The sequence below is a fragment of the Sardina pilchardus genome, chromosome 14 (genome assembly GCF_963854185.1).
Source record: "Sardina pilchardus chromosome 14, fSarPil1.1, whole genome shotgun sequence".
Classification (NCBI taxonomy): domain Eukaryota; kingdom Metazoa; phylum Chordata; class Actinopteri; order Clupeiformes; family Clupeidae; genus Sardina; species Sardina pilchardus.
The window spans coordinates 29,163,252-29,187,417 of NC_085007.1; the positions used below are offsets into that span (position 1 = coordinate 29,163,252).

At 44.1% G+C, this 24,166-nt stretch overlaps 2 protein-coding genes across 6 annotated transcripts in view; both read left to right on the forward strand.

The window, feature by feature from the left end:
- The window catches only part of LOC134100540 (ral guanine nucleotide dissociation stimulator), a 71,066-nt gene extending 65,296 nt beyond the window's left edge, over positions 1-5,770 (forward strand). For 3 of the 4 annotated variants that reach the window (XM_062553779.1, XM_062553777.1, XM_062553780.1), the window contains exons 15-18: positions 47-121; positions 1,072-1,323; positions 1,581-1,695; positions 1,861-5,770. In XM_062553779.1, the coding sequence (XP_062409763.1) occupies positions 47-121; positions 1,072-1,323; positions 1,581-1,695; positions 1,861-2,036 (618 nt within the window). In that variant the 3' untranslated portion in view covers positions 2,037-5,770. The remainder of the gene's footprint in view (positions 1-46; positions 122-1,071; positions 1,324-1,580; positions 1,696-1,860) is intronic. The other variant, XM_062553778.1, reaches the window with a different exon arrangement.
- Positions 5,771-7,900: 2,130 nt separating this feature from the next.
- Positions 7,901-18,913, forward strand: lmbrd2b (LMBR1 domain containing 2b). Of its 2 annotated transcripts, none has more exons than XM_062554472.1 (18): positions 7,901-8,038; positions 9,074-9,332; positions 9,612-9,718; positions 9,999-10,097; positions 10,347-10,514; positions 10,840-11,050; positions 11,255-11,329; positions 11,420-11,533; positions 11,998-12,181; positions 12,964-13,145; positions 13,385-13,518; positions 13,940-14,045; positions 14,507-14,604; positions 14,794-14,897; positions 15,028-15,074; positions 15,348-15,489; positions 15,684-15,810; positions 16,202-18,913. In XM_062554472.1, the coding sequence occupies exons 2-18, from the start codon at positions 9,159-9,161 to the stop codon at positions 16,266-16,268; spliced, it is 2,139 nt and encodes a 712-aa protein (XP_062410456.1). In that variant the 5' UTR covers positions 7,901-8,038; positions 9,074-9,158; the 3' UTR covers positions 16,269-18,913. The 2 variants fall into 2 exon arrangements, with proteins under 2 accessions (XP_062410456.1, XP_062410458.1); XM_062554474.1 differs by having other exon boundaries at positions 15,687-15,810.
- The last annotated feature ends 5,253 nt before the right edge of the window (positions 18,914-24,166 follow it).

A 24,166-nucleotide genomic window follows, 5' to 3' on the forward strand; every position in this document is an offset into this window, starting at 1 on the left:
TCAGGTGTGGCTCTCTGGTGACTATGGTTCTACTTCCTTTTTGTAGACCTCCACGCCCTCCGTAAAACATTCCAATTCTACCTTAGGGAAGTGCGGCCCCATAGCTGACCTGGCACCCACGGTACTTTCTCAACTTCCTGTGCCATTTCTTGTTTCTCTTTTCTGTGATCTGGTCACACTTCCTGTTTCTCCACTGTGCTTCATGGGAAATGTAGTCCCTCCTCTCTCTATCACTCTGCCCTCCTTTTCATGGGTCAGTGTCACTTTTCCATGATCATCCGGTCGTCCATTCTCTGTTCATAAACATGTGTGGGTGTGCGTGTGTGTGTGTGTGTGTGTGTGTGTGTGTGTGTGTGTGTGTGTGGGAGAGGGAGAGAGTGAGAGTGTGTGTGTGTGTGTGTGAGAGTGTGAGGATGTATGTATTTCTGAAAGCAATGGTGAACACAACAGCTCTATGATTTCTCATTTCATTGTGACTTGTGTTCATCCTGTGTGTGTGGGACCAAAGCTCTTGGGCTTCTCTGGGCGTAGATACACGGGGCTCGACGGGGATTCCTCACTGCTCTCTCTACACGATGCACTCTCTGTCCATTTCACTGTGTGTTTGCACTGCTGTGCTCTCTTCATGTCACATGGTATCGGCAGGTGAATCACAGCATGTCTCCCACATCAGAGCATCTCACACAAGCCTTTGGCCCACTCACGCTGTTGAATGTTACTGTTCGTTGTCATTGTCTGATATTCATTATGTGTTCCTGTAGACATTAAGTTATATTCTTGTTTGCCAGCTGAGGTGAAGCTTTAAGGAAGTAGCAATATTTAATGTATTCAATCAGCTAGCTAAACCTTTCAATAATTGCATATCATATTATCATCACAATATGAAAAGGTAGATTTTTTTTTAATGTTGAAAAAAGTGTTTAATGTTTTTAAAGTTGAAAATGGAATCCTGAGTTATAATTATTTCACCTTTGCCATACTATCATCCCTGTACTGTGCTACGGGATTGGAATGAATGTCTAACTAGTCTCTTTGTCTCCCTCTCTTGGTTTGTCTCCCCCTGGTGGCCAGTTCTGGGAGTCCACCTCTCTGTCATCTCTGGACGCCTCTGGGATGGGCTCGGGCTCGGGCTCCAGCAGCGCCTCCTCCTCGTCCGTGTCGTCCACCCCGGTGACGGCGTCCCGCTCGCACAAGCGCTCGGTCTCCGGCGTGTCCAGCTACTCCTCGCTCTCGCTGCCCCTCTACAACCAGCAGGTGGACGACTGCTGCATCATCCGCGTCAGCCTGGACGTGGACAACGGCAACTTGTACAAGAGCATCCTGGTGAGTGAGTGGGCGAGGAGCACAGTAATACTGGCATGGTACTGTGTAGGCATGCAAGAGTCATGCTCTCCCAGCACCACTGACAGAAAACACTTTGTTAGTCATGTTCAGATATTCATTTGACCCACTTGGTAAGGAGAGGGCTATAGAGATGTAGAGAAAGTAAGATGGGGGCATTGTCTTTGGAGAGTGAAGAAAGTGATGTAAATGTGATTTTCTTGTGCTTCATGTCTTTTTTGCTGTGCTTTGTGGTGCAGGTAACAAGTCAGGATAAGACCCCAGCGGTCATCAGGAAGGCCATGGTCAAACACAACCTGGACCGTGAGCGACCAGAGGACTATGAACTGCTGCAGAAGATCTCAGAGGAGAAGGGTCAGCCATACTTTCCACATTAGTGCATTTGTCTGTCTGTCTTTATAATAGTTTACTTTAAAAGTAAACATAAAAAAGCATTTGTTTGTTTTTTTCACATGATCTTAATGGCATTATCTGAAGCGTCTTGTATTTATTAGACTGCTGTTGTTCTTGCTTCCTCAGAGCTGAAGATCCCGGACAATGCCAACGTCTTCTACGCCATGAACTCCTCCGCCAACTACGACTTTGTGCTGAAGAAGCGCGGCTTCCCGCGCGCGGGCCGGACCAAACACGTGGCCAGCTCCACGCTGCCGCGCATGAAGCAGAAGGGCCTGAAGATCGCCAAGGGCATCTTCTGAAGCGCTCGCACTGACCTGGGAACAGGCCAACTCTGCGTTTGCTCTCTTCTCTCCTTTTTGGTGACGCCTGCTAGCTCTCTGGCGGGTTGCCTTTTGTCGGTGAAAGGGGGAACGGGGGTTGTTGGTTCCCCCGAGACCCCCCCCACCCAGTTGTTTTCGTTCGGTTGGTGGGGGCTGGTCACCAGCTGACATGAAAGCACTTGCTCCCCCTCATCTACAGCTGACTGGACTGCTCCCGTGCAGTAGACGGGCGAGCACTTAACTGAACCCGTGCGTTTGGATGAAAGGGTTAATGTTTACAGCGCCGAACGCCCCCCAGCAAGCTTAACAAATGCCAACGTTCCTCTGGCCAAACGCTCATCCACTTCCTGCCAAGATGTCATCACCTCTGGTCCGGCTCTAGCCTTCATTCGCCCCTGTGAGCTTCTGGAGGAAGCCCTGTATACTGTCCAATCATGATGTCTGTTGGACAGCTTAGCAAAGAAGAGGAGAGAGAGAGAGAGAGAGAGAGAGAGAGAGAGAGAGAGAGAGAGAGAGAGAGAGAGAAAGAGAGAGAGAGAGAAAGGACTATGGCACAATGACTGCATAATGTGCCTTCCGTATTGCTGAGTTGGCAGAGTACTGCCGTTTGGAGCAGTGCTCCCGCAGAACTCCTCAGACAGGTAGCGTTGGGACGGAGCGGAGCGGAGCGGGCTACCAGAGGAAGCTGAAGGACCCTAACGTGACCACTCGATCCCTGTGAAGATCAGACGTGGCCAAGAGACGCCACCTGAAGGACATACTGTAAACACAGACCCTTTAACTGTGGCCGCCTCTTCACTAGAGAGTCAAACACACACACACACAGACACGCACGCACATGCGCGCACACACACACACACACACACACACACACTCCAGAGTATCCCTTTTCACTGTCAATGGGATATCCATGTTCGAGTTTGTTAGACTTTTAAGAAAAATGGGGCATTAGGACTAAATCTTTCCTATAACACTCAGATCCTTTACTCGTATGGTTTTCGCATCCCCTTCTCTCCAAGTGGTGCTAACAACGTCCAGACACTACAGGCTGTCTGCTCTCCCCCACCTCCCCTTCTCCTGGCTCCAGCATGAAGGACTGCAAGTGTCATGGACTCAAAATCTCATGGACAGTGTGGCCACCTCAAGCAGGAGGAACGGGAAAGAAGCAGTTACCAGGAAATGCGCAGTGATGATGGCTGCATGTCTTGAGGTGGCGGGAGGAAAAGAGGCTTGTTGGCCATGGGAGTGCATTTATTATGGTCATGGTTGGTGTTGCGAAGTGTTCTGTTGTGGTGTTAATGGGGGCTCAATGATAATGGCGGCTAATCATGGAACAGCAATGTTTCTAACTTTTATAACATGGTGGTTGACCATTTTACTATGATTGTACCCACCGCTTTTTTTTGACCCTGCTTGCGCTCTTTGTTTTAAAAAAAAAAAAGAGCAGGGCATTCTGCTTGCTACAAGAAAAAAAAAGCCTTGTGTTGCCATGGTTACCATTCATTTCTAGTTCTACAGAATGTTGGCTGGACCTCTCTTGCCATTGGATGGATCCCTAGGGTGCCAGAACTGCATGCCATTGGCTGGCGTGACAGTGACAGATGAACACAGCGTACAGCAGGAAGCGATGGAGTGAAGAAGTGGGAGAAAGTTACAGTGAAAGTGACAGAATGAGAGAGAGAGAGAGTGAGCGAGAGAGAGACAGAAAGAGAGAGAGGAGGGGAGTCTAATGAATGTTGTATTGTGAAATGAATTGTGATTTTTTTCCTTCACTATTTTAGTATAGTTATTACTGTCGAAAAAAAAGAAACAAAAACAAAAAAAGGAGCGGACAATCTCCCCTGTCTGTCTTTTCTGTCCTCTCTCTTTTCTCCGACCATCTCTTCTTCCTCTCCTTCACACCCTCTGTTATTCTGTTATTCTCTCTTCTCTCCAACCATCTCTTCTTTCTCTCTTTCACACCTTCTGTTATTCTGTTTCACTCCATCTGCTGATAGTCCATCCAACACACAGCGCATGTACTGTACATACATTCACCACCTTCTCCCAGAACCTGATGGTTTTTGCCTATAGAAAGGAACGGCAAGTGAAGAGGAGGTTTGACTTCCCTTACCAGATCCAGTGCACCCGTGCCAAAGATCAAGTAGGGCGATGAACACTTGTACCTTTCTCATAGTCAGTTGTCTTGTAGTTGAATGGTCGTTGACGTGTCCCCATCTTTGTCCATATTGTCATGGACTGGACATTGAATGAATTTCCCTAAGGCCTGTGAGTGATTGCCAATGACCCTGACATGAATGACCCTGCCATGTCAGTCCTATGCCCGATGGCAGCTGATGTCTGTGTGACCCGGATCTGTGCCAGGCTTGGCTGGGTCTATTCTACAGTTAGCTGCCATCTTGAGACCCTTTTATGTATGAGGACTTCCTCAAAACCAAACCCTGTCCATTGGTTTACCCCCTGTGTGGAGGGTAACATTATGCAGCACTGTGTATCCATTAGCTGTCCTGTGTGCCTGACCAGACATAGACGTGTGTGTGAGTGCGGTAGAAGGAATAGAAGAAGAAGAGTAGAGACGAAGAGGCACTGACCTGTGGAACACCCCCCCACCCCCCACAGGTGTTCTGCAGTATGTAGGAGGTTAGACCTGTCTGGGTAGGTGAGAATGTCGCTTTTAAACTGTTCTGGTAGGTAGATGTAAGGTGCACTATATGACAGCAGTGTGTAAGTCAAGTACACAAGTGAGACTTTTTTTACTTGTGATGCCTTTACCTGCCGCCCGTGCTTTTCTCTTGAGTGACCGGGGAGGGGGCGGGGGGGTTTAATTTCCCAGAATACCCCTCTCCCTCAGGGGAATGGACGTTGATGATGAGGTTGGATTGTTTTGGATGTGTTACTGTTTCCAAATTTCAGACGTGTCGTGTATTTCGTTCCCTTTGATGTTTTAACTGTACAGGTGTGTGTGTGTGTGTGTGTGTGTGTGTGCACGTGTGTATGTGCCTATGTGTGTGTGTGTGTGTGTATTGTCTGTGCATCTGTGTGTGTGTTTGTGCGTCCCGGTAAGCGAAAATGGAAAGGGCCAAAGATCTCACCCGATCATTCTGGAAAGCTTTGCGCTCACGAGCACTGCCTGATCAGGAAGTCCCTTTGGGCCTCACAGAAAAATCAGTCAACAGAATCTGGTGCCATCACTCTTTCACTGTTGAGAAAATGGAAAGAAAAAAGAAAAAAAAACACTTTCTAACAATTAACAGTTCTTTTTTTCTATGTTCATTTTGTATTTTTTGTATGATCTGAGATTAAATGTACTTTGTACCTTTGCTTTTAATTTTTCTTTCGTATGAGCGGCGAGTGTATGTGTGCATGTGTGTGTGCGTGTGTGGGTGTGAGGGTGTGCGTGCGAGTGTATGTGTGTGTGCGTGTGTGCATGTCAGCTTTATTTATTGATTTGTAAATACCTTTTGTAGCATTGTACATTTTGTTTCTTCTCCCATGTAATTAAAATTAATATATATGTAAATATAAATATATATATGCGAAGTTTATACCACTGTAATTGTGGGTTCACATGTTTCCCATCTCCTTGTTGCCGTTCTTTCTCTGTTTGTCCTGTCTTTTCTGAAGGGTCAATTTTGATATTGCTTTGCCCCCTGAAGCGCTGTTTCTAATGTTGGACAAAAATCCCACCTAATAAACACAGACAGTGTGATTAACGTGTGTGCCTTCCGTCTTGTCTGTTGCAACACTCTTTAACTGATTTTATCATTTCGAAATGAATCATGTGCTGTTCATTCATTCCATAGTAGCCAAAGAAAGGTAAATACATCTACTGTTAACTTAACATTTTCTGATATTGTAGGCAACATTTATAAGATAAGATAAGATAATCCTTTAATTGTCTCCCAAAGAAGAAATTTGCATTGTTACATCGTCCACACAGTGAAGGAAAGGAAATAAATAAGACTTCCAGACACCCCCCACCCCACCCCACCCCACCCCACCCCACATACTGTACAACAGTACATCTGTAAGACATGCAACATGCAACAGAACACATTCCTTGGGCATGCACCCCGCCACTGTACCTGTTTGAGCACATGTGGGGAAAGCACAACCACTATGTACAGCCAATTTATCACAATACCAGACAATCTCATCAGCCTGCACTAATGCTAAAATATTAATAAATAGCTAAATAAATAAATACAATGTCCTAATGCAATGTGTAAGAACTGTATTAAAAAAACTGTATAAAAAGGTGGTCAGTAAAACAGCTCTAGTAATTCTAAAGTGCCTTGTGCTCTGTCAGGACGGAAGACTATTGGTGCATTCATGGGGTGTGGGAATAAAGGGGGGAAAATTTTTTCCCAGGGGAGAATGCCACCTCATGTGGTTCAACAAAACCTGGGAAACTTGCAGAGGATTTAACCGTCCATATACAGTATTAGCACTGGGAACATACTAATTATTCCCACATCCTGTGAATGCAGCATAATGGTGGTGATGGTAAACTAATGATAAGCATGAAGTGATTGTGAAAGAAAAATATCAAGTGAAAAAACTGCAAATGGCCAAGTCCACATTAAAATCACTGGACATCAAAGTCCACATGGGGTACATTGAACTGTAAAATGTGTCATCAACCTGAAATGAGCCAGCCTTTGAAAAGGCCAGCCAACTACTCCAATCAGACTTTGAGCTAAACCATTTTAGAGGGATGAAAGTCTGTACCAATACCCCCACACAGTTACAATCCCTAGTAATTAGGCTGACAATAAGACATACTGTAGAGAAAAAAAGTAATAAGAAGACAAACATACTAGCCTATATTTTAACATCACTACACTATACACTTGCAGCTATAGGTTCTCCTAGTCCCTATATTCACAAAAGACATAATCAGAGACAGAGCATGAAGCGCAGAAGATGAGTGCATGTGGGAGTGTGGTTGCAAATTCTTTAAGAAGTGAAGCGCAAGGCAGTCTTCCAACTTAAGACTGTGGCCAGGTGAAAAGGGAAGGTTGCTTATCTCACACCCAGGAAGGCATGAAACACTTCCTAAAATGTTCCAGGCTTTCCCCCCTCAAAGTCAGACCCCACCCACCTTTACTGGCTCATAGGATCCACAAATAACTTGCTGATTGATTAGTGCTCTGTTGACAGTTTGCTACAAGCAACATTAAAAATCAGTTGTCGGATCGATCTTTAATGGGAATTCATATAATATCAATATCTGAATATAACATCTTTTTGTAGATCGATCAATCAAAGAGAATAGCATGATGAAGATTGAAACCATAGGCCTGTAGATCTACTTGGCAGACAAGTGGTGCTTAGGGTTAGTGAGGTTCTGGTTAGTGAGGTTTTAAGTGAAAAATCATCTTGTCTGGCTAAGAAAGTCATGTGATTGCCTCATGATCAGCCTACAAGGAAGCTGTGGGCCAAAATATGTCATTTAATCTGACGTGGCGAAGTCGCAAAGACGGAACGATTCTGGTCCTTTATTGAGTTATACTCACAGGCCTTTAGTTCTAGATCAAAAAAACATTTTCAAACCCAGGAAGTGTATATTATAGCCTGGACCTAGACCAAATACAAAGGTATACACTATGGCAATGGTAGGCTATTAGCAGACTATTCGTAGGCCTATAGGCTATTTGTGAAAGGCCTCCCTTTCTAACTAGTAAAGCATAATCTGCCTTTGCAATAACACATTTAACATGTCTAACAGTCTTGCTTTAGCTGTTGGGATATCTAACAAACTACAACATCCCTTGTTAAAAACTACGACGCATGCGTTAACCATCATCCAACACAGGAGGTATGCGTCAAACAGGGAGCGTCGAAGGGATGACGTTTACGGCTCCTTGGCACTTCACTATCGCATCAGTCGATCTTGCGATAGGAAAGGTCTGGAATTGCCTTCTATGAGGAAACAGAAAGCTCACATTTAAAGCAAATATTTTGGAGATTAATTTAAGGTAAGACGTGCGCACTGTTCTTCAATGTGCAGTCTCGCAAGACAGCTGGGTGGGTCGACGGAAATATGACAGGTCATTTGTTGTTAGCAGAGCTGCTAACGTCACATTATTCTCCCACGTCTGTTATCTCGAATCTACCTATTCCGTATTATTATAGGCTACACCGGATCGGACAGCGTGCACTTTATTTATCTCCGTCGTTACCGAACCTGTGCGGAACGGCTGGCAATCTGCCCCGGCGAGCTTCACATGTTTCAGGAAGGTTTTCACGAGTGGCCTCTTTATAGGTCAAAATAGCCTTTGGGAACATGCACACGCTCACTCGGTTGTTTACACTTCCTCATGTTTAGACAGATATTTACACGGCACAGAGCAACGCTTCGGACAATCTGCGTTTGAATAGAAATGACACATATAACAACTGGGAAAATGAGACATGTAGGCTACTATGTTACAAATGAGGACACGCCACAATGGACGAACAGTGTAGTATATTGTGTCTGTTACTTTGCTGCGCTCCAGTGAAGGCCGACAAGGGGTCTTTTGAGCGAGACGCACCAGTGCCCTGGCGGGTCTGTTACTCCGGCCAAGATGTCCTCCAACTAGGCAGACACATATTAAGCATCCTCCTTGTGCGAACAGTTGGCCAATGCAGTGGTATTGTGAGACATTCTTACCAAGTTCCTTCCGGACTATGTGTCAAGAGGTTTGATGGGTTAGCAATTCCTATTTTATTAATGAGTGAGTCCCTTCAGTAGTCTACCTCTTGCCTCCCCTTGCGTGCTAAACTGGAATGTCATGTCTACTGTATGAGTTGTGCAGTTTAAGACTAACTGTTTATAGACGTGTGGATATTTGGCCTAGGCTATTTCTTCATGGTTAATCTGTCCAACTGTCATATGTTCATCAGGTGCATCATGTGCATGCATACTGTATATATTTCCTTGACTCTTTTCCATGTCACAGTGTGTACCCTCAACAGTTAACTCATCATTCTACAACCTCATTGTCCTAAATAATTTTGTCCCCCTCTAGTTGTTGTAAAGTAACATTCCACGGAGGTCCCCCGGTGTGCTCGTCTCTCCAGTAGTGAGGCAGTGGTGAGGTCCAGAGAGCCAGGATGAGTGGTGCCGCTCTGGGCATTGAGATCGTGGTGGTCTTCTTCCTGGCCCTCTTCCTGCTGCACCGCTATGGAGACTTCCGGAAGCAGCAGCGCATGGTGCTCTTTGGCACCCTGCTGGCCTGGTACCTGTGTTTCCTCATCGTCTTCATCCTGCCCCTGGATGTCAGCACGGTGGGTATATACCAGTCTGGATGATGAGGCAGCCTCTGCAGTCATAGTAAGCGTTAGTACTGTAATGGATCAGGATAATGGATAATGGATCAGGCTCAGGGATGCCTTGACAAATCATTTCAAAGATCTCATTCCCACATTGTCAAAACACAAAACCAAGCTTGTTTTCTCTTTCTGTCCATTTCTCTGTGGTTCCCTCATCCATCTGTCTCTCTCTCTCTCTCTCTCTTGTCTATGTGCTTTTCTTTATGACTGTGGAAAACTGCCATCTACAAACAGACCATCTACAAGCAGTGTGTCATCGACCGCGAGCAGCATGCTGCGACTCCAGCCACAGTGTTGTCCAACCAGACATCAGGAAACTCAACAGTCTTGCCAACAAAGAGGTCAGAATTGTTCCCAAATTGTTCCCAACATGGAGTCCAAAAAGTGTTGATGAGATGGAGTTACTTGGAAGTTTTTATTTTGGAGTTTTTCTGCTATTGATGCCAACAAATTTGAGTTCACTCCATTGTTGATACTGGGCACATGCTGAGAAAGCAATTATACAGGCATTATGCAAGAGAATTACACCACAGTGCTGGGCAGATTGAAGCTGGTAGTGGCAGTCTTGTGGAGAGCTTACATTGCATTCACGCTCAGCTGTATGCTCTTGTTCTGTCCTAGCATTCCAAAAGCATGCCACAAGCCATGGAGCTACATTCCAAACGGGATCATGCCGGTGTTCTGGAGGGTGGTGTACTGGACCTCTCAGTGTCTCACCTGGTGAGAGCCAACATGGCGGTTCTAAGCAGCCAAGTCTCTTGCTCTAGGCATTTGTCCCTTTTAGAACACACTACAACTAGATCGAAAGCTGTAATGCTAGACTTGGTCAGATAGACAAATGTAATGTGAATCTTGGTTTGTTAAATCTGTGTAATGGTAGTCTTGATTAGATATTTATCTGATGCTAGCCTCTGTTTAAAAAAGACATCTCTGTAACAGTTTTGTCTGTGTTGATTTGTGAACGGCCAGGCTGCTGTTGCCCTTCATGCAGTCGTACGCTCGCTCAGGCGGCTTCTCCATCACCAGCAAAATCAAGACGGCGCTCATCGAGAACGCCATCTACTACGGCACCTACCTGCTCATATTCGGCTCCCTTCTCATCTACGTGGCCGTCCACCCAGAGTTGCGTCTGAACTGGTAAATGCCCCACTGCACCAGCCTCCCAAGCCCCACTCTCTCAAGAGATCTCCATCTGTTATTGTGTAGGACGTAAACAACCAGAGAGCAAAGCTACTGGATAAACCTTCCATGTAAAGTTTAACAAAACAATTTCTCCATTAAAAATGACTCTTAGTGCAGTATTATGCATTAAACACAAGCGTCTGACCCAATAGCTATTTCATCATACCTTAACCTACATTTGGTCTTCATTTAATTGAATAAGAGTTTTGACTTTGTGTTAAATCATTTTACTCAGCCATGTGACTCCTTCATCTTAACCCTCCTCTTGCATGTACTGTAGGTATGAGCTGCAGACCATCGGCATCACTGCAGCCAACACCTGGGGCCTGTTCCTGCTGGTGCTGCTGATGGGCTACGGCCTGGTGGAGATCCCCCGCTCCTACTGGGACAACTCCCACCACGGCCACCTCCTCATCAAGACCTACTTCAAGCTGGCCAAGCTCATGACCGAGAAGGCCGACTCCGAGGAGAACCTGGAGGACGTCATGGAGGTAATCGCCGTGGCGATAAGAGAGAGGCACTGAAAGGGTGTTTTCATGGAGGCGTTTTTATCTGCGTTTTTTCAAGTTTTTCATCTGTGGTGTGGGCTCTAAAGTTGAGGTTTTATACATCAGTGTTTCTATCTTTAGTCCACACCCTTATGATTCCCTGTACGAAGATTTGTCCAACGTGTATTTTCTCCATCTGTCTATTAGGAGGTGAGAAAAGTCAGTGAGTCTATCAAGTACAACCATCCACTGAGGAAGAACATTGACACCATTCTGAGGAAGGTAGGAACATGTATTTACTGTAAAGCAGAGGTCTCATATCAGTCCTGTCATAAGTGGGGGTTTGGTGTTGATGGTGGTCTTTCTTTGTAGTGTCCTGTTGACTATCAGGAGAAGATGGGCAGGAATATGGACGACTACGAGGACTTTGACGACAAGCGGAACACCTACCCCAGTGAGAAGAGTCTAGCCAAACTCCACAAACAGGTATGGGGAGAATTAGGCTACAGGAATCTCTGTAACCCGACCCAATATGTGCTATTTGTGTGCCATTGTGAGGTTGTCTGCAGGCATGTACTGTATTTCCACTGTACTGGTTTGTAAAGCAAAGCAGTTTGCTTAGTACAATCTCATCCAGAATTGGATGTTTTCACATTTGGAGGAGAAGGTGCTGTGTGTACTCAAAACATGCAGTACTGCTGTTTTACCATTGTCAACAGTCCCATGTTGGAATCATGCCAGAGCAGTGAATGCACTTGCTGAAATGTGTAATATTTTGAATTGTGGACACAAGTGAAGAAGTAAAGTGTGTGTGTGTGTGTGTGTGTGTGTGTGTGTGTGTGTGTGTGTGTGTGTGTGTGTGTGTGTGTGTGTGTGTGTGTGTGTGTGTGTGTGTGTGTGTGTGTGTGTGTGTGTGTGTGTGTGCGTGTGTGTGTGTGTGTGTGTGTCAGACTATTTACGCAGTGCAGAGACACAACCGCACCCGTGTCCAATGGCAGATGCTGCTGGAGGAGGCCTTCCACCTGGAGGACGTGGCCAAGAACGAGACCAGCTCGTCCAGGGAGTTTGTCCACAGCTTCGCCCCGTCCGAGCCCCCGGGCTGGTTCAGCCGCTACTTGTACACGCCCGCTGTCGGTAGGCCATCCATGCCTCAGGCTGTCCACTCCCCAGAGGGAAGGAGTTTATATAACACATACAGTAGATGAGGAAGTTATGTTTTAGGGAGCTCACTGTGTAAACAGAGTAATGTTTACCTCTGTAAAAACTATACAAAGTGATGGTCATTTTGATACCACAGATGAATAAAGACCCAGTCAGACCAACAGTAGGAAAAAGCAGGAATGGAGTTGTGTTTTCAGTGTTCATCAAAGGAGAGGTACAGTAGCATGACTGACTTCACCTAAAGATCCACTAGCTGCTCTAACTAGACAAGGAAATAGTTAGAGTTTAAGCATTCCAGGCTGACGGAAGTTGGCGTTGATCATCCCATTTTATGTGGACCACACTGAATCAGACTCTGATTAATGCCAACCTGGCAATCCAGAGCAGATATTGTAGCTACAGACGCAGCCATGCAGTAAAACACTGTATATAGGCACACATACAGATATAGATGTACAGAGGGTCAGGATCAGGAACATAATGAAATAACAACAGTCATCTCATATGTGGAAGAACAATTATCCCAATTATTCTAATATATCTTCCACATCTTCCATATCTCACATTCCCAAAACAGTCTTCATCCAAATATCATGAGGAGCTATAATTGAACTCCATATTCTGTATTTTTATCATGGTAGTCCTTGCTATAACAGTTATATACAGTAGTCTTCTCTGGCAGTGATGCTTGTTTAAACCTGAGTGTGTGTGTGGGGATGTTGGTAAAGTCTGTTGCTGGTTCGGTTGTTCTACAGAGTGGTACTGGGAGTGCCTGCTGAAGCAGTGGTTCTACCGGGTTCTTGCCGTGGTGCTGTCCCTGTTCTCTGTGGCTGTGGTGTGGTCCGAGTGCACCTTCTTCAGCACCAAGCCCGTGCTCTCACTATTCGCCGTCTTCATCCAGCTGGCTGAGAGGGACTATAACTACCTGTACATCGAGGTGAGGAGTGTGCACTCCAGAGACATGTTACAGTATTCATTTTGCAGTATGGCATTGTGTTCTCTCATCTGGCATTGTATTTTGTGGGTAGTTCTTTTATAGTGTATGTAGGATATCAGAAATGAATCACCCGTCCACTTTGAGACCTCGACTTGTTTTAGTTGTTTAGTTTAGGGTGTGCTGTCATGCTGCTCTTCTTTTAGTGTGAGAAAAACTGAATTATTCCTCCTGTCCTCCAGATGGCGTGCTTCATCACAATCTTCTTCCTGTGCACCTGCGTGTACTCCACTGTGTTCCGCATTCGAGTGTTCAACTACTACTACCTGGCCCCACACCATCAGACCGACGCCTACAGCCTGCAGTTCAGCGGCATGTAGGTCACCATTGGCCAGTGGTCATTAGCAGGGCCTTCTGGGTCAATACCACAGAGCAACAGCAAGCCATGGGTCACTGTGGGCCCTACACACTGTATGGGGACCTAGCCTACAAATTTGTCCCTGTTCTGCATACCTGTTAGTACTTAGGAAAAGGACTCTTGATCAGCTGAACAGATCTTATGAAGCTAATCAGGTCCCACACTGTACCGTGTACTGCAGTATTATACACTGTACTGTGCACTGCAATATTATACACTGTTATTGGAATAATATGCACTGCCATAAATCTGATGAGTAAGACAGGGAGACATAAAAGAAACACATTGCAGGGAAGTCCACAAATAAGAATCAGTAGTGTATAGTATGTGTTACCTTGTTGTGCGATACCTTGAGTACTTCTTGTGTGTCCTTCTTTAGGCTTTTCTGCCGTTTGACTCCCCCACTGTGTCTGAATTTCCTGGGTCTGATTCACATGGACTCTGCAATTTCCCATCAGGCAAAGCAGCAGACAGCCTACACCTCAGTGAGCATCTAATCTCTCATAGTTTGGAGTTAATCAAACTCTTCATAGATTACTCCACTGATCCCTCCTCTGCCATCTCAAATGTAGTATAACATTCTCTATAATAATCTATTTCAGATGGATGTCTGTGATGTCTGTTTTTTAACAATGAAAATGTAACAGATTTTACGTCCTATGGGAAATAACTCTATATAAACAATATAAGTTCAGTCTATCAATATTTGTTACAAAACCTCTTGATGGGGCAGTGTACTGATAGTCTGTTACAAATGGGTTGATTGGTTGTTTTTGTATTTCGTTGTTGTTTTGTTTTTCGCAGTGTTATTGTTTTGTGTTTGTGTTTTTGTAGTGTTATTGTTTTTTGTTATTGTTTTGTTGTGTTGTTTACTGAAGGGCCTGTGATTGTGAGACATATTTGTGTGAATAGTGATCTGACCTCAGCTTCTCCTCGTCTGCTCCAGATCATGGGCTCAATGCGAGTCCTGTCTTTCATTGCTGATGGCTTCTACATCTACTACCCCATGCTCATCGTGCTGCTCTGCATCGCCACCTACTTCAGGTGAGGCCAGGGCTACGTGTTCTAGCCAGACTCATAATCACTTCTGTCACCACGAGGGGACTCATGAGAATGAGACGATAAGAAGGAGAGCTCTGTCATGTTACAAAAGTATGATGGAAAGTCTTTGTGTGTGTGTGTGTGTGTGTGTGTGTGTGTGTGTGTGTGTGTGTGTGTGTGTGTCATTTTCAGCCTTGGAACACGCTGTCTGAACCTCCTGGGCTTCCAGCAGTTTATGGGAGACAATGAGTTGACCTCAGATCTGATAGACGAGGGCAAAGAACTACTCAGACGAGGTTTGTTTCTCTCTCTCTGTGACATTGAGCATATCTGAGTATGTTTAGAATGCTGACGGGTTAGAGGGTTGATACATTTTTGCCTAACAGTTTGTCAATGCATTCCTCTTTACCCAAACTCATGACACAGAGAGAAGAAAACGACAAAGAACAGAGGATGGAGAAAATCGAAGAAGAGTAAGTTCTCCTAATGAACAGACACACATTAATTAGGTACTGTAGAGACAGTCAGAGGGACTGTGTTTTCTTTCAAATCATTTGTTAATTGATTAGATTTTCAGAAGCGACATAGAAAGACACTAATGGTGAAGGAAAGGTATTCTCTGGGCAGTGTTGTTTAAGTGGGAACAGTGGTCTAATCAAGAGGAGCAGTTGGCAATAGCAAAGGCTAAACTTCCACACGGTTTAGTCTCGTCTAGCCTCGCTGGCTAATGAAATGTCCTATCATAGGAGTGGAGGGAGCGCTATGGCAACCGGGAACAGAGTGGGGCAAGGAGTGTTCAGCAGTCTGAGATGAAGGAGACCAACTACTCCGACACAGCCAACACCAACGCCAACACCAACCCCAACACCAACACAGGCCCCGGCAGACGTAAGTCTCCTTACCTGCATCAGCACGCTAATCTGGCCCAGTTCAGTGTCCTAAAAACCATAACAGTGTGTGGGCATAAACGTGTGTGTAATGTGGGACATGGACTAGAACGCAATCTACAGTATGTTTCTATGTGTTTGATGCTGTCTTGTTTTAATTGTGCCGCACAAAGCTAACTCCTCCTTGTTGATCAGAAGCCAAGTACACTCGGACCAGCAGTCAGGCAGAGAGAGACTGCATCGAGCTCCTGGAGGACGCAGAGCCTCTGGACTTCAACGCTGATGTACCCACTGATGACCCACTGGGAGCAGAAACCGGCAGGTTAGTGTTACACTAGGGGTGTGTGTGTGTGTGTGTGTGTGGCATTTCCTCTCTTTCCTGTGTGACACCATTATTTGAGAATATCCCCAAACTCACCCTAAGACTTCCTTTATGGGTTGAGACTGGTTGGCCACAGGCTGTCATATGTCCATTGCCAGTCATGCAGCAGCCCATTAAATCCAAATGGACTTAGTGCACAAATGCACAAAATGGTGGTTTAATTGCTTTTGGATGGGCTGCCCTGAGCCATCCAGCTGGGCCCTGTTGGTGTGCTGCACCAAGATGATATTCCAGTTCCAGTGTTCTTGCCATGCTAAAGACTTCTCAACAACACTGTTTCTTTTGAAAAGGTCTTTTTTTCCCCCTCACAAACTCTCCTTTTTCGCCACAGTAGGCACACTGGTGGGAGGTACTTGTCCATGTCGTCTTCACGGAGCCGAATCTTCGATGACGTCTGAGGCGAACATTGGACCTTAAAACAGAAGGAACAAAGGATGAGAAGGAAAGGAAGAGAAGCAGTCACTGAGCAGTGCAACCCTCCTCTCCCCCACCAGTCCAACGCACAGAGAAGGAATCAGGGCAATACTGTGGTGTGCGTTTGTATATGTATGTTGCTTCCTCAGACTCTGGTGAATGTAAAACACAAATGATTTCCCTCAAACACTTCACACAAAGTCACTGCTTGGATAGCGTGTCTGTCTAACAAGTAGCTAGATGTATGTGGTGGCTATCAAGCAGGTCTGATGACTTTGTCGTCAAGGAACAAAACACTCCTGCCCAGAGAGTCTGAGTCAGTATTGCGGCCTGTGTTGATCTAGGAGTGGATCCCCAGTTGTGTTTGTTTGTTTGTTTTCATTTTGTCTGGAGATATATATTTACATTTAAGTTACTGTAAGATGATTTATAAGGTCAAATGCTGGTTGAGTGCAACATCATGTTCTATGTGTTTCCAGTGTGTATGAATAGCATGTCACTGGATAGCCGTCTCATGACTGTTCTACCCCCTCATGGTTACTGCCCCATAGGTTACTGAAGGATGGTTGGATACAAGCTACCGAACGGAGGCATTAATTCTGTGTATTGAAAGGAAATGAAGAGTGATAAAGATACCCGTTCATACCTGGCTTGCCATGTTTGTATGTCAAATCTGAAGAACTGAAGTACATCTCCTCACAGCTATTTCACTTTTCTATGGCCACTGTGTTGGCCCACACCATGCTCTGTCTGATGCAGAAGCATGTTTAGTATGTCACTACCCTCCATTTTGAATTAGTGTTGTGAGCCATGGTAACCTGAAACATTCCGTCCTAAGTTTTTGCTTAACCATGCCTCATGTGCTCCATTGAGTTTGTCTTTCCATAGAGGTCATTCAATTTAAAGGTAGTACATGCTGTATATGGGAGAGATGCTGAATTATGTTGTCAACCTATCAGTCATATGATTTGAAAGGTTTATTTTGTTACAAGCTAGCTTGGTATTTATTTATGGTTCATTTGTTTGTTTGTTTGTTTTTTGAATTGGTTCAAATTGTGCCAATTTGACACTGTTAACTAAATGTTCATGCCATTTTGATTTTGTACAGTATTTATAACAAGCGGTTTTAATAATCATTTTTGAAATATACTGTAATCAAGTGACCTTGTACAGTGTCCTAACCAGATATTTTTCCTAATGTGCACCTTCCCTTGTCATTATTATGCAGTCAGCTCACTGCCTAATCCACACGGTGTAGTTGAGAAAACCTGAGATACTATGGAATTTTGCAAATAATTGATTTTTATTTTTAAGGGCCATTGTAGAAATTATGAGAGATATCAAAGTGTAAATGTTACTGTATTTCTACTGATGGCAGTTGTATAAATTGCTAGAAGCAAGAATATTTTGTTTTTGTGGATTTTTTTCTGGAGAATAATGTCAGACTTGTACATTATTTACTTTGATTTCTATTGTGTACTCTTATGCCCTCTTTGTGAGTGTGGCCTTTATCTTGGTTACTGCAGGGTTTTTACTACATTCAAGTTTAGTTTTGTTTTGTTTTGTTTATCTTTTTCATGTCACTCAAAATGTATATCTTCAGCCATTTATACTATGAGCTTGGATTTGGACTAAATCAAGATTAAAATGGATAATCATAGATTATTATGGAGGAAATGGAACGGTAATTCATCTATCCATCTGAATGAGGAAAGTGATTGGCCTTTTTGGCATTTTCACAAACATGATTTGTTAGAATGTTTTCTTCAAACATATTGCCAGTGATGATGGCAGTAATTTAGAAAAGTGCAATGTGTTAGGGCCTACTTAAAGATGCATGGGCCATCCACACTGTGAATACTCAGACTGGTCATGACCATGCTAACTAAGTAATGGAGAGCGAACTCAAAATGGCACTTGTCGTCTCGGCGTCTTAATATTTGTAGCATTTTGAAACCTGGCTGGGCCCCAACTGATCACTCTTGTAGGAGAGAGATGGATTTGCATGTTTCACAGCTGTGCAGTTTCACTGCTGTTGCCTGATCTCCTGTGGAGACAGTTCGCTGTCTGGTTATGGGTTTCTGCCGTGAGGTGTCTTATATGACACTATGGTTGACTATTTCAGTTTGTAAATGCCAGTCTGGAGTTGATATTGTTCTCATGCTCTTGTAATGCACAGTCTCTGCTCGCACCAAATGCAAGTCAAATTATGGTTTATCTGTTTCACCTCCAGAAATTGGTTTTGTGGAGTATGAATACTTGTCTACAAGAGTAATGATTTTGGATGATGGCAGTGATTGACTTCATTTATCCATGTGCATGAGTTTCTGCCAGTGCTGTAGGCTACTATGTAAACGGATGTAGGTCTAAATCTACCATGTCTGCTACTAACATTATATTTTCCTAAGTTATTATTATTTTGAATGAATAGTGAATCTGGAAATCTACTGTAGATGTAAATATTAATCGGTTCACATGTATGTTGATGTCAGTTGCCCATATACACTGGACAAATGTGTGTAAAAACTGAAGTTGATCCTCAGTGTTTTGTGCATATGTATGCAATCTATATTATTATTATTATTATTATTTTTTGAAATGATAAACAAAATAAAATAAATCAAAACATCTCTAAATGTGTTCCATGTGCCATTGCAATGCAATCCATTTGGTAATACACACCTGATTAAATAGTTTAATTTAACTTCTGTTAAATAGTTTAGACTATTATTTTTATACTATCATTGTGCCTCTGGGCTGTGTTGTGTAATTTCTCTGAATAATCCCAGTGTTGTCAACTGAGCACAGGACGTGCATCTACAGTATAAAGTTGACATTTGCCAGCCTTACCAGTTGGCAAGACAGCTTGGTTGTCTTATGCCTGCATGCCGGTTACTGCTCTCTGCAGACTAACCTTTGCACTGCTCTTTAATGTTGCTTTGGGTATTTCCACTAACTATAGACTCATCCTGGACAGTTTCTCTTGACAGACACCCTCTCTTTCCCATAGGGTCTGCATGAATGTTATCCTTAATGTACACTATATTGCCAAAAGTATTGGGTCACTTGCCTTGACCCTCTAATGACTTTGTGACATCCCATTATTAATCCATAGGGTTTAATATGACGTTGGTCTACCCTTTCCAGCTATAACAGCTTCAACTCTTCTGGGAAGGCTTTCCATAAGGTTTAGGAGTGTGTTTATGGGAATTTTTGACCATTCTTCCAGAAGAGCATTTGTGAGGTCACATTCACACACTGATGTTGGATGGAGAGACTGGCTCTCAGTTTCTGCTCTAATTCATCCCAAAGGTGTTCTATCATGTTGAGGTCAGCACTTGGTGCAGGCCAGTCAAGTTCATCCACATCAAACTCTGAGATCCATGTCTTTATGGAGCTTGCTTTGTGCACTGGTGCAGTCATGTTGGAAGGGTTTGCTGATTGCGCACCACGGTGCCTCTGTCTTGTATAGACCCTCACAGAGACTGGGTGTATGTGAGGGTCTCCTTGGAAGGGAGTTATGTGTTCTCCTTCCCTACTCAAAATGAGGACTAAGTTTCGCCTCATGGCTGTTTCTTTTCTTTGCTCAAACGGGCATGGAGCCAAAGAATTAGCACGAGTCCAGGTATCATTGCTTGGGTCTTTTAGGGCTTTAATGTAGAATTTGTGTAACCTATTCATGCCACCCATCCATAGGTAGCACCGTCTCTGCTGAACCACATTCTACCAGGTTTCACTGTTACGGGCCTGTTTAGTGGACGCTAGAATGGCTCTGTCTCAATTTCTTCTTGCATCGTTGTTACTTCCTCTATAGCTTGGGGCAGACAACAGGCAGTCGGACGGGTTGGTTGTGTGATATCTTCTGAGCTGATGCACCAATCTTCAATAGTTATGTGACCCTCCAGAAATTCACTAAAGAAGAGTGACTTCACACTTGGGGACAGAGGGAGGTTGGTCAAACTCTGGGCCTGTGCTCCAGTCAATGATTGGAAATTGGGGGTCAGTTTGGTCCAGAGTGTCTCCTGGATCTACAAATGATGTCAGGGGTATCTTTTGGGACTTGGCTTTGCATGCCTGTCTGTCACTGTTCCTCATTTGCATCAGAAAGGCCATGGCCCCTTGGCTTGCTGAGTTAGTAACATCTTTTTTTCCCTTTTTCACAGCTCCCTTACTCACAAGTTTCCTCATCTCGGAGGGGTCTAACGATTTTCTTTCTGGTCCGTTCTGTGTTGATAACCTGTTGCCCATTTACTGGGTCCTCTGTGATGGGGCAGCTGATTTCTGCTTTAGTTGGTTGACATGAACAGTTTTCATATCTGAACAGTCTTGCTCTTTGTCTCTAAAGCCTATGGGTCCATAGTTACTCTCTCTAGTTATTCTCTGAAATTCTGATCCAGTTTCATTATTCCTGTTGGTATTGATTGTACCACATAGGTTGGTTAAGTGTTTCACATACTGTAGTGGCTTATTGTATTGGTCCCACTCGTTGCTGTCACTGTCCAGCAACACAGTTCCATTTTTTCGTCGTATATGGCCTGTGATATTCATAGGGTTGCCACCTGTGTCTGACCAAAATCCTGGACATTTTGGCAACCCAATCAAGCCTTTTACTTATAAGCAGCGGTGACCTTCATACATCTAACCCATGACATAAATTGCCTCACTACAGCGAGACAGATGTGTTTACTAACATTATTACTAGGCTATACAATTATTATAGGCTATATATTATATTATTTTGTTTTTATAATATAATTGTAATACTATTCATCTGCTAGTGATTTGTTGAGTTAGTTGCTTTCCATAATATGTCTAATCATTATTATCTTGGCTGATTTAGTGGGCACAAGTAAAAGGTGGATTTAACGCATCATAACAGGCGCTCTCTCTCCCTTTCGTGCACGCTAAAACGATTAATAACGTTATGAGTAACAACGCAAATTAGATTTGCTGCAATAGAGATTCCAAAGAGTATCATCTCTATATCGGAAGCCGAACGTGCCCCTGCGTGTTCATATGCTCAATGAGAAGCGCAGACATCGGCGGTCCGCATTAAAGTGCGTGGCACACGGTCCGTAGTTTGAACAACCTAGAAAAACCGGGACATTCAGTGTCCCGGAAGAATTTCCCCCCCCCCCTGGACAGACCATTAAAAACCGGGACAGGTGGCAACACTAATCTCATATGGTGTGCTTTGTGCGTAGTATCCCTATCTCTAGTAAGACCTATCTCTCTTATCACATCCCTGTTTGTAATAGTCATACACCATGTAGTAGTGCCTCTCTCCATGTTCTGGTTATTCCTGGTAGGCCCAGAACTTCCAAGGACCATGGAGCCTGGCTAATTATTCCTCTTTCCTCTCTTGAGGCTTCATACCAGGGTATGTTTAGTCTGTTATTTTCTGTTTGTCTCTCTGGTGTGATTAGGATGTTATATCTAAGGTCTTCCGCTCATTCCCCCACTTCCTCTTCTGTCGAGGCATGTTTCCCTGTGGCAGGGGTGGGAAGAGTGGTGAGAGTTAGAAAGGTTACCTGTGTTGCACTAGTGTGCTCCCCTGTGACAGGGGTGGGGAGAGTGGTGACACTTAAGAGAGGGCTACTACTGTCCCTGACTTCCACGGTAGTTGTGGTGGTAAGAGGGCCCATGTTGGTCAATGGAGCTGTCTTCTGCTTAGGTGGCGGGCAATGGCTTCTCTAATTGTTAAAAGGACTCTCTTGCTCGTCATCTGCTTCCTCTGCATGATCAGAGTTATCTGTCCATTCACTATCTGCCATTGCAAAATTGTCCATGCCCTAGTCTTGGCTATTTAATATTCCCCCCTTCTAACACCTTGTCCTAGGTGGACGCGATGCGAGCGAACATTAGCAATAAAATCCGTTTAATTACACTGTTATCAATTGGAGTGTCCTGGCTGAAGCGACGTGAGCAGTGCGATGCAACGCAACGCAACGTTTTTGAGAGAACTTTTGGACGCCCTGTTTCTATTTTCTTTTTGTCGCTCACATTGCTCTGCTAGGCTACTTTGAATGAGAAATGTGGAAGCCTGTGACGCAACAGAATGGCATATTTAACGGATTCAGTGTAGACAGACAACATTGTCAGCGCCTTCGCTATTATTTAACGAGACTTTCCTGCGCGGTTTTTGAGCCTCTTTAGGTTTTGTCAGTGTGCGCACTACTGGGTTATCTAAAAAGAAACTCACCGTGTTTCGTACCCTATAGGCCTACACTTTTCTAGATGTTTTGGGTTTGAGCACTTTAGGCTAGTGTGGTGACTTGTTCGTCTTACTTATGCACTGCCTATGGCGCCATGTCGCGTTTTGTGTCCACTCTGGTGATTACAGGGCTCCGCTCCTATTGTCACAGCTGAGATCGCTACTCTGTGTGTGTGCGTGTGTATTAACCTTTTAGACTCTATGAATCCCTCACTTTGCTAAAAAGGGTGGTGTGGGTGCAACTATCTTTAGACTCTTTAGATTTCCGCCTTGCTAAAGATTGCTGGTTTCTGGGAGGCTTTTGCTCTACGAAACAAGAGGAAGTATTTATCAGTGTCGTGTCTGTTGCAAAGCCCCTTTTCGACGGGTTTAGGATGCATGAAAGGACCCTCTCCATTTTTTTTAACCAAAATCCTTAAAGGGATATCACTGTGCCCATGGTATGTTTGCAACTTTCCTTGATTATTATGCCAGATGAGAGTGTAGTTCCATGTCAAATCAGCCTACAAAAACACCAGGTTTCATTTTCAGTTGGTCTTATTACACTTTCTAACTTGAGAAGAGACACGTTTTTTAAAATGGGAAAATTACTGGAAATCTAGTCACTTTTAAGCATGATGCTAGCAGGCGAGATGCTAATGGTCTAATCCGATTCAATGATCTATGCTAGGCTGAAGCTAAGAGATGTATCGCCAGACTCACAGAATGGCTGGATGAACGGGAAAAAGGTAAATATCAATTGTTTTGCTCGAGGGGAGGTGGAAAATTAGCTTATTTCCAAAAATGGCAGATCCCTTTAAAGTGTAACTGCACCCCAAAACATTTCTCAAAAAGGCTTTCAAAATGGGCGTGACGTTCTGAAATTTGGAGAGGGAGTGCAGAACTGCTGCAACCAATCAACCATGGTGATTTCGTGTCAATCTGGGAATGAATGCTGCAGACATGGCTAGTTATCACAGGTAGGCTAATCAGGGCAGCAGGTGTCTGGGCGTTTCATTCCTAATTTGTAACAACCCGGTGACGTAGACTCGCCAGAAAAGTGCAGGATTACGTCAGCATTCCAATAGCATTTTGGACCAAAATGTCATGGCATGTTTCAACCTGTAGAGGGCGCGGAGAGCTATCTTCAATACAAAATGATACAAAATGTTACTTTTCTCAGGAAACACGAGTTCACCACTTATGAGTAATTTCAGGCCCCGTACACACGTAGCCGGGTATCTGCTTAACCGAAGGTATTTGTCTACGTTTGGACCTGTCATCCACATGACAACGCAAATAACCAAATGTTTAAAAAAAACTTGTTGAATTGACGTGTAGCCAGAGATAACCAGAGATCTACGGTTTCGAATGTCAGAATCTGCGCCAAAACCACAACAAATCTGCTCTGACGTCAAACGTGCGACCTCTGTTCACTGAGCATGGATCTGAGTGCCTTGAAACCGCAGATGTTCGGTTATGAAGGTTTTTCTTCCCCAAAACGAGGTAATGTGGATACAATTATTTTATAAACGGAGGGGGCGAAATATTCGGTTTTAAAAATACCCGGCTACATGTGTACATAGCCTCAATCAATCAACAGCTCAAAAAACATAATTTAGGGTGCAGTTACACTTTAATCAGGAATATGGGGTCAACAAGTAGAAATTAGTTAGGAGGCCCTCCTTA

Excerpts from the sequence above, each read along its gene's own strand:
- lmbrd2b (XM_062554472.1), top strand. The coding sequence starts at position 9,159 with ATGAGTGGTGCCGCTCTGGGCATTGAGATCGTGGTGGTCTTCTTCCTG. Across the intron at positions 9,333-9,611 it reads TGCCCCTGGATGTCAGCACG|ACCATCTACAAGCAGTGTGT; the intron begins GTGGGTATATAC and ends ATCTACAAACAG. Across the intron at positions 15,811-16,201 it reads CTGGGAGCAGAAACCGGCAG|TAGGCACACTGGTGGGAGGT; the intron begins GTTAGTGTTACA and ends TTTTCGCCACAG.